This window comes from Nelusetta ayraudi, unplaced genomic scaffold (assembly GCF_046127955.1).
Source record: "Nelusetta ayraudi isolate G7.1 ecotype Tasmania unplaced genomic scaffold, CSIRO-AGI_Nayr_v1 ptg000070l, whole genome shotgun sequence".
Classification (NCBI taxonomy): Eukaryota; Metazoa; Chordata; class Actinopteri; order Tetraodontiformes; family Monacanthidae; genus Nelusetta; species Nelusetta ayraudi.
In genome coordinates, this window is record NW_027466120.1 from 1,666,745 (window position 1) to 1,676,980 (window position 10,236).

The 10,236-nt window shown below is 43.1% G+C and overlaps 1 protein-coding gene across 1 annotated transcript; it reads left to right on the forward strand.

The window, feature by feature from the left end:
- Positions 1-1,912: 1,912 nt before the first annotated feature.
- Positions 1,913-9,755, forward strand: edn3b (endothelin 3b). The gene is made up of 4 exons (XM_076042168.1): positions 1,913-2,297; positions 2,628-2,838; positions 7,167-7,325; positions 8,681-9,755. The coding sequence occupies exons 1-4, from the start codon at positions 2,240-2,242 to the stop codon at positions 8,733-8,735; spliced, it is 483 nt and encodes a 160-aa protein (XP_075898283.1). The 5' UTR covers positions 1,913-2,239; the 3' UTR covers positions 8,736-9,755.
- Positions 9,756-10,236: the final 481 nt, after the last annotated feature.

Consider the following 10,236-nt stretch of genomic DNA (forward strand, 5'->3'; position numbering starts at 1 on the left):
AATTTTTTGGCGGCCTTTAAACAAACCAAATAAATTCATTGGGCTGCAGGGAAGTCAGCTAACACTGTTGGTAAATATGTTTTTCAGGAAATTACGGCTGTATTTTACCTCCACAGCTCTGGTTGGTGAAAGAGGAGTATGGTCCTCATTTATTTGATATTTATCTCTTTACTTCAGTTTGAGGTTTGTGCTTGAGAATTGGAGTGAATTACAAAACCCCAGTCTTGGGAATTTGAATGGGAACAGCGGGGCATAATCAAGGTATTTTTCCGTTGCAAAGTGCTCATCATAAATAAACAGAGGTAGAATGTACTGGATCATCACATCAGTGGTGAACCCCGCCCGCCCGTACCCTGAACATAATGCGTGTATTGTAATCCCATCTTTTGTGTGCTCTTTTGTGTGCTCTGTTGTATGTATATTTTCAAATTTAAATATTTGAATTTGGGCTTTTTCTACTGTTTACAAAGCTTAAATGAACATGGAAATCGGAGAAGATAACTGCACAAAATCTGGCCAGATTACGGACGTTCCTCATGTTCCAGCCCTCAACAATAGGTTTGTGTTTGGAAATAACGATCACCACACATGACAGTACAAGCTAAAAGGAAATCCGAATTGGAACAGAAGCAAAGTAGCCCAAGATTTGTATTCGTAGCAGCAAGCTGAGACAAACCTCAGGTGTACCTTTCTTAATCCCCCGCTGGATTTGGTTCAGTTCATGTCTCATTCAGATTTCTAAGAGTTCTTGGAAATTCCACTATCACACCATGCAGACTGTGGGTTTGTTCTGTTCGGTAAAGGCAAACATTCACAAAAAGAAACAATGCCATCATATCAGTGTTATGACTTGATTTGTTTGTACCATTAAATTATGTTTTTTAAACACATACTGCAATCAATCACTGGCATAATCTAAATCAGTCATTTTAAGCCAGCTGACATTTTGCCATTCAGTCACAATCAGTTGAGAAGATCTCCCATTTTAAACAATTCTTCTTCCTAGTTAAACCCTGGGGACACGTCCTGCAGTGTGACCATCAAGTCTGATGCGTTGTCCATTAAGCTGGTAAATGATGTGTTGTCAATGCGCGGTACTAAAACTCCACAGTTGCAGCCACCGTAAAACATGTGTGCCTGATAGTTGGTTTGTTTTTTCGTTAGAAAAAAAAGATTGAATGATTCGTCTTAATGATTAATGATTAATCTTCACGTATCTGTTGTTTTATTGTAGGCACAAACTGCAAGAAAAACACCCAGGATCAACTTGGAAAGTGATTGTTTCCAGGTGGGTGTTAGGACATTAATATTCACTCCTCAGCAATCCTCTCTGGACCCTCTCCCAAATGGCTCAAAAAGACATCCAGACAGATCACAAATAATTTCCAGATACGCTGAAAATGGTGGCCAGAGTCCCTCATGTGTCACAGCAGAAGCAACATCTGCTATCAATGGAAGTATGAATGAATCAGTCAAGGAATTCATCAATCAATCAGTAACTAACTAAATAAATTAATATGAGCTCCGACACTGGAAGTGATCACCATTAATGCAATGGCTACAGGCCACATTCCAGCAGGGTTATTACTTAGTGAGATGTTTGCGTGGACTTTTAATTGCGTGTTATAGTTCTTACATAAGTAAATGACACCGTGATAATACAAACGTAACCAACAAAGCCAGAAACAATCATGTACATTGCAATTATTAAACGCCCAGGGGCCCCTCTGCTGAAGCGAGTTGCATAATAATTAGCCCGTTTTGTCTGTCATGCGTCAACTGTAACCGGAGTGCCGAGTGTTCTGTTGCAGATTTTGCATAGAAGTGGGTGGTACTGGTACAGAAGGGGAGGGCGGGCACACACGCACACCGTGGAAAAAAACATCGTATCACAAACTCCCTTCTAACTTTTACCTCAGTGGGGTTCTTTTTTTTAAGGTATGCGCCGAGGAGCATCGCGCACAGAGGCGCGAGACCTCGTAGACGAGTTGGAGAGCCGAGCGCGTAAAAGGCACACAGCCGAAGGTGAAGGGGCCGATTCGCAGTGAGATTTATCGAAGGCACCGTGCGACAAACTGTCATCACACCCGTCATGTGACGCGTCAAGAGGGGGATGAGCTGCACGTGGACGTCTGCGCCTAAGTCAATGGATCGTGTCTGTTACGTGCTGGTGGGAGATTAACGTGACGAGTGCGCAGCAGCCAACCTCGGGCTATGATTCTTATTGGGATTGTTTGACATGGCAAGAATACTATCAGTCATGCTTTTCAACGTGCTGGGATTGCTTCTCCTGCAAGGTAAGTGAAGGTTACTGGTTGCATTAGTCGGATATTAGAAGAACTTTTCCATAAGTAAGTCAGGAAGAAGTTGTCAGAAAGCTTTTGTCGTATCACTTTAGGTATTTTTTTTTTTAGGGGAAAATCTGCCACTCAATGGTTACAATTGCTTAATTATCTTCCTTTCTTTCTCGTAGAATTTTGCCATAAGTAAGTCAGGAAGAAGTCCAGAAAGCTTTTTTCGTATCACTTTAAGTTTTTTGTTTTTTTGGGGGGGAAATTCTACCACTTAATGGTTACAATTGCTTATTTATCTTCTTTTCTTTCTTTCTTTGTTTTTGGCAACCTAAGGTGTTTTGAGTGCTTTGCTCGCACCTGAGTTCAACCCGCGAGGTCTCCCAGGCCCTCGCAGGGTATCTGGCCCCGGGGGACCCGCGGGCTCTCAGATGTCAGGGGCCACGGAGGCAAAGTCCAGGCCGAAGCGCTGCACCTGTTATTCCTACAAGGACAAAGAGTGCGTCTACTACTGCCACTTGGATATCATCTGGATCAACACTCCTGAGTAAGATATATTTCTGCTCATGTCCGCAGTTGCCCTGTCACGCACGCATCTTCAGACTTGCACGGCATGGTTATGTATCTATCTATTTTGTACGCGGGGAGCGCAGGGGAAAGGCAAAAACACTGTGACAGACATCTGGCCGCCTTGTCCCCCCAAAAAAAAGATGGAGTTGTGCAGTGAAGTCAGTGTATTGTGGAGCGGGTCACGCCCTGAAGATGCGGACGGCTGTCTTGTTTCAAGTGACGGCAAGCCCAGCAGAAAGTTATGTGTGATGCCAGGTAACTCGTTGACATGAAGCGGATAGAGCAGCAGCGGACTTTGTGCTTAAATTTTTAGCCTGGTTCTTCAACCTAATTGTCTGCTTTTTCACTTTTTCAAACTCTCAGTTGCTCGACTCAGGCTTTACAATTACAGCCAGGACTGTAACAGCTCTTGGCTCCTATCAGTGGGGATGAATTCATTCCTGCACAAGTGCAATTTTGCCAGTATGAAAGCAATTTCTACTCAAAGAGCAATCAGAAACAGGCTGCATATTTAAAATTTGCACGCATGTCTCGACTCAACTAAAGCATAGAACACAAAACTGAATCTGTAAAGTTTGCTGAATAAGTGCCAGGATTGCCGGGACAACAAAAAAAAAAAGGCTTTCATGGCCTTTTCTCTGTTCACTGTTGCTAAATTATTTTTTCGTGCAAATTTCGTGAAAATCCACTATAGGTATATTTGCACTATAGGTATTTTTGCACTATAGGTGTATTTGCAATTAATGCTTATTTGTTATAATGGCTTATCTTTGAAATGTACACGAATGGCTCACATAGTCTTTCTCTACCTGCTCTTTATATTGTCCTTAAAGTGCATCACAGCCCCAAGCGGTGCTTTCACTGACTGCATACAGTCCAGCCCTCACAGGCTGCTAAAAAGTTGCAGGTGGCAATTAAGTTGTCTTTCTTATTTCCAGATCGTCAATTGGACCTACACATGTTTTCAGTCAGCCCTGATAATTAAGTCTCATTTCCACATTATAATAGTGGCCCTCCGTGATGATAAGAAAAATATACCGAGGGATTTTATGAGTCAATAAAACCAATGGAGGAGCCCGAGCACCTGACCAACTAACAATCGTGGAGGCTGGCGGGATACTTGCAAGACAGAGAGAAAAATAAATGCAAAACCAAATAATCTGTGGGAACGGATCCAATTTTTCCCATTTGTCATGGTGGATTTGGCCAAATGAAACTCCTCCGGCCATTGTGCCCTGGTGCTGGATTTGGTCAAAGGGCGTTCTTGGCATAATAAGACAGACTTATTGTGTTAGCTGACAGCATTTTCACGCCGTCATAAAATAAGAGCCATAGCAGGAGAGAAAACAATTTCAAGGAGGGACCTTGAGCACCAACGCAGTCATGTTATACCTTACCTAAGGTTGGGGGGTTGTTTCTGGCTGAAGGCGCACTAGAGGTTTATTCAGCATGAACTTTGACCCCAAGACTTAGGGGGAACCACCGCGAGTAAATATACATTTATGTCAGGTTTTGACTTCATTCTTATGATTGTATGTTCAACATGCGGCTGAGCATACCGCAGATCAGTAGCATTGCCTCAGACTCAACTTTCCAACACCTTTTTTTTGTTTTTTGCCCCTTTGTTTTTCCACCTCTTAACCGCATCTTAAAATTCTTGGCAAGTCTGAAGGAAAGCATTCTTTCTTTCTCTATTCTTGTGCCAAGACTGCTACGGGCTGTTTCAGGTAAACAGTACATTCTATTACAGCTTAGCAAGTCGAGACAAATTGGCATAACTTAATTTGTAAGACACGTTCATAATTTCTAGCTTGAATCATATGAAATAGCAGATTGTGTGGGAGCAAAGAATTGTGGACAGAATCTCGAAATCATTGTCCCTACATTTCATCACTAACACTCCTGTTCCTACCTAATGACAAAAATATCTATATTGCCCGAGGCGTTTAGAAAAGAAAAAAAAACAACAAAGCAAAACAACATCAAAAATCAAATCAGAATATTCCAAAATCAAAAACATATGGCAGAATTTAGTTAAATTTGAAACGCAATTTATAAAAACATTTCATAGGGCCCAAGTATAAAAACTACTTTTGCTATATTGCAATACCATTTTGTGCCTCTAGTGGCAGACTACTCAGTTTTTAAACCACAGATGTAATTTGTCAAACTGTTGCTTGAGCCTAACTGTCAATGTGATTTGCGATGGAGTCTGGCTACTGCAAGCGTCTATTAAATTGTTATTAGTTTATTAACAAACATTTGAAGGAATAATGAATCCAAATGAATTGGATCTAGCATAATAAGGCAGAAAGGGTTTTGCTGATGATCTGTCGAACAGGTGGCTTTTAATAACTGAAGTACTAACAAAATTAGATGAGTAGACAGTGGTTTTATTTTATCCATCATTATCCTTTACTGGCCAGTGGGGGCTCAGCGCTTGCTCTACCAAAGCCTGCTTTGGATGGGATGGAAGCTAGTTTGTTTGGTATGTGTGTTGCGCAAAGCTACGGCAATTAGCCGTGAAACAATACTGTGTATAGACCAGGCATGGGCACTACAGGCCGCGGTCCATATGTGGTCTGTTAAGCTTTTTAATCTGGCCCGCCAAACTTGAAGAAAATATATTAATAGTAAGTAAGTAATAAAATAGCTGTATTTCATATTCTTGTCAGTATTTTAAGAGTCATTCAATCATGAACTAAATACTGTGGGGCTTCAAAGAAGGGTATTTTTTGTGATGCTTTTGTCAATTTGTAATAGACATCAAAGCACGTTTTCTACATATCTCATGACATATTTTTTCTGTTATGAGGTGGGTCACTGAAACACGCCATCCATCTGCTCCTGCTTCGGCACCTCAAATTTTAGAACCCATTGTGGCCCACAAGAAAAAAGGTTTGCCCAACCCTGGTATAGGTATAGGAAATACTTTTATCTACTATTATCATACTAATGTGGCCAAACGGTGTAACTACATTGTGACGCGACACCAAACGTGGCCCAGAATACTCAGAATAGAAAATGGACTGGAATGAAATGGTATCACAGCCACCTGGAGATTGCTTGTTTCAGGAATAAATGGTCAGTTTTTGAAAAAGCTGATCGAACTCTTTTCTTAAAGTAAAGGTGGATTTAACACGCAGTAGCATCGAAGATAAAGAATAAAAGGTTTTTCCTTCAGGCCGAAGTGCTGGGAGCGAGCAGCGAAGTATTGTAGACTTTGTGCGCAAGCGTTCCTGCAAGTGAGCATTCCTGAACGTTAGTGAAAGGTATTCATTCCATCAATGACTTTCTAGCTATTTTTACCGGCACCTAATTGGTGTAAAGATGAAAGGCCCTGGTTGATCCTGAGGTCATGCAGATTAACATCTGTAAATGGATGGGTCGCACCGTCAGTCAAACAGTGTCAATGAGGCCCATCAGTCAAGCTTTGCTGCTTTCCTCAGCTTTTTACAAGTGTTTTTTCCCAATGAATCCAAGCAAAAGTATGTCTTTGTCACATGGAACGTTATAGAAAAAGCCGAGGCTATTGTGCCAACTTTATCTCTGGGTCAGCATCAAGATTTGCTGCTTTTTTTATGTCATGAAACACGTTTGAAATCATTAAGCACACATGTCTCTGCTGTCACAACTAGACTCTTTCTTCATAGCATCATCCTGGCTTTACCCTCCAGCTACCTCCTCTGTATAATAAAAGTATAGAGTGGTGAAGATTATCTGGCTGAACATGTAAGCATTTTAAGTGTCTCTGTATGCCTTGCGGCTCCCCCCCCCCCCCCCCCTCCCCGTGCCATAATTTAAATCTAATGAAAAAGAATTCCATTGACTTTTCGTGGAAGTGAAGTGAGGATGACATAAATTACATCATATCCACATCAGCCGACTTAACACTCACCTGAGCAAACTGAACTGGCGCTGAAGCTGGTCTACATTCAATCTTGATTTCTTGCTGTTTAGGTCCTCGTCTCGAATGTCAAAGCAAAAATATGTTTATAAAACAAAATGAACCAAATGAAAGAAACGAAAGGAAGAGCTGAGGCGATAAATTACGCCAACCTGCGACTGCAACCGCGGTCCAGATGGTTGAAGTATGCAGACAGTTTTGGACTTGATAATTTGGCATCTACAGTCATTTTAAAGCAGGCCAAAGTTCTCTGGAATTGCATTTGCTTTGTGCATCATCGAGGCCTTTAATCTATAGCAGAGGAGCGAGGGCCTCTTCTGTTACAGGATTTAGATTCAGTTGCAGGGGTCGTCGCCTCTTGTCTGTGGTGTTAATCCTCCTGCGGTTGACATTTGTAGACGCACCGTTCCCTACGGAATGTCGAGCTACAGAGGACCTCAGCGGGTCAGACGGGCCGCCCCTGGCAAAGCGCTGCAGCACCAGGTGGAGGAGACCCAGCGGTGCGTCTGTGCCGTGCCTGACGCCGACAGCGGGTGCCACACCTTCTGTCACTCAAGGTCAGTGGGGTTGTTTCTCCAACACTGGATCCTTCTCCGTGTTTGTTTGACCTCTCTGTTTTAGACTCTACATTACATTCATAAGTGTTTGGAGTGGAACCGAAAAGGCCCTTAATAGAAAACAAACATTCCAGTCTCCGGGCCGTTGGGCTCCTGCATCAATAGTCTGCTTTTTATTACTGACCTGTCATGAACCGTTGGCTTTGAAGTCTTAGGGCTCACTCACACGCTGCAATCTGTACCGTGACCAAGCACGCTTTGAGCCCCAAAGTGCGGTTCACTTGCCTTGTGTGAGCGTTCGGTACCGGGGCTTAAACACTCCGCCGGCGCGGTGCGCTCGGAGGAGTTGCGCTTCAGGACGGTACAGCTCAGGCACATTCACATGCACAAGCATGTTCGCATGAATGGGGAACTGCGGATGTCCGCGCTTCAGCAACGGCTGTTGTGCGAGTGCAGCATTAAATATGCACTCGTTTAAGGCCAGTTACCCACACGCATGCATAGCCACATTCTAAATAGACGTTTTCAAGCTCTGTTGATCCCGTCCACCTCAGAAGCGTTGAGAAAATATTGCCTTAAAAACAAATTTAAATGCTTAAAGGTTCTGTATGTGGAGTAAAACACATGAATAATTATAGCTTAAAACCTAATGTATCCTCAGAACACAGTGTCTATTCAACTCTCTGTTCACGACCCGCGGCTCCGTTTTACTCTTCCAACTTTGTTTGAAATGACACATTTTTGCAAGGGCTGCAAAGGTGCCCTTTGAAGGCAGAACGAAGGCGCTTGTCATTCCGAACCTGGAAAAGGTTTCCGCGAGGTCTTGGTGCCCGGTGTGACATCATGTGTACATTTTCCTGTACTGTATTTACACAAATGATTATTTGTAAATGTTCAAGCAAATTTTGCCTTTAAAGTCGTATGTGGCCATTGGTGGCCTCAAACATTTCTCTCAATCTCTGGAAAAACGTTGCTCAGAGAAATTGTAGTTTTATTGAGTCAATTGGGATCAAAAGCATAGTCAGAAATCTACCAGTAAATCAAAAGTGACTCCTCTCCATAGAAGCAAGATGACGCCGGCCTCCTCAGATGTCAAACGCAAAGCAGACGTGGACACATAGATACTGAACTGTGACGTCTCGTCGATCTAGATTTTCTATGATCATCATTGTCCGGCCTCCCTCATGGAAATGTATGTCTATGGCGGCGTAAAAAAAAAAAAAAGTTCTCCTCAGTGTCTGTCCAGTACCAGCTGTGGATATTCTTGTGTCTCTTGTATTTTCTCTTCTAACTCCTTTTGCATTATCCATCAAAACCCCGGTGCAGTTGATTAAATGTCAGATGTCCTCTCAAAGTCCCCTGCAGGCGGTGCCACTGAGGCGTCTCCGCAGAGTCACCGGACCGGGATGATGACCACTCTGCCATGTCGCCATCCTCCACGTCTCTCTTCCCGGGGAGGGTGAGGGAGTTGGCAAGGGGGAAACGGACCCTTCCATCTGCTTCGGCCTTTTTTTACTCTCCGTTTGACTATGCCGCCTCTTCAGGTACACTCACAGCAAGGCGGGGTGGGGAAGCGCTTTGGAGTTTGACAGAGCCGACATTCCGCAGCATCATAAATCTTGGAGCGAGTTCCGTCAGGCGGAGGCCTCAAGAAAAATCCAACAAATTTGATACAGATACCTGGAGACTTTACCCCCACCGACCCTCTGTTGTTGGCGCCCTGCACAAGGATTTTCACCCTTAACACACGGACAATGCCCTTGCTTCTGTCGGGCTTAATTGCTATTTTTCTTTGATAGCATATCAGCGTTTGGGACTTCACTGGATTGTCTTTCAAAGAAAACAGAGCTGGTGTGTTTCGCAGCTCCGGAGGAGTCAGGAGTCATCGAAAGTGCGAGAAGGGAGGAATGTTGTGGTATCCCACCTCTGGTAATATTCATGAGAAATAGCAGACATCATTTGACTGGCTGTTTAATGGGGCAGGTTATAGAGTTGTGATTTATGACGCAGTTTACAGTCCCTCTGGAAAGCATTGGCTCATTATATCCACCCTCTGCTGTGAGGTTCACCGCTGCACAAACCTTGCGACAGTCTCAGACCGAAGCGTCCCTATTTAAACTTTATAACCTGATAAATTTAGCCACAATAATTCCAAAAACCTCGACAAGTACACTGGCCACTGCTCAGCTTTAATCAGCGGTGTTTTGTCGTTCGTATTCTTCCTGTAACTGAAAACTTAACTATTTTGCAAAACATATTTAAAATACAGCAATTAACCACAACATTGGAGCAAATGATAGCCTTCTGATGGAGAACCCAGTGTATGCTTTACAATAAATAGTTCTGCTGCAGTGTATGTTCAGGTCACATGCACAGTCTCTTACCACAGCTATTTACCAGTGTACTGAGAGGAGAAATAATATCCACAATCCACAACCTGAAATTTATGAAGTAAGAGCTAAAAAGTCAAGGACCGTGAAAGGGAAAACTCTAGAAAGACTCTTCACAGCGCCGATGACAGGCGAGACCAAGGGCAAGAAGAAGCGAGAGCACTGAGGCATGGCAAGTGTCATTTTAGGGTTTGTCAAGAGACATTCACTGAAAGACGCACGTCAGGTTGATCCATTCATGTAAAAGGCTTTTGACTGAGATATCTGACAAATTACAACCTTGCCATAAATCTTCACGGAGGCTAAAGAGACAGGTGACGATGCCTGGGGCAACCTCTGCTGAATTTGTGCTTCCAATCTATGAAGCTTTACAGGTTATAGTTGCAAACGTGTTAAAGAGTCACATGGCGCTTGGGCAATTTCACTGCGCAGCTTCACGAGCTGAGAAGTGGAACACTCCAGGCTACTCTTCCTAGAAAACATCTGAAGGATGTTTTAGGCTAAACTAAAAACATCAGAAA

Excerpts from the sequence above, each read along its gene's own strand:
- edn3b (XM_076042168.1), top strand. The coding sequence starts at position 2,240 with ATGGCAAGAATACTATCAGTCATGCTTTTCAACGTGCTGGGATTGCTT. Across the intron at positions 2,298-2,627 it reads GGGATTGCTTCTCCTGCAAG|GTGTTTTGAGTGCTTTGCTC; the intron begins GTAAGTGAAGGT and ends TGGCAACCTAAG. Across the intron at positions 7,326-8,680 it reads CACACCTTCTGTCACTCAAG|TCCCCTGCAGGCGGTGCCAC; the intron begins GTCAGTGGGGTT and ends GTCCTCTCAAAG.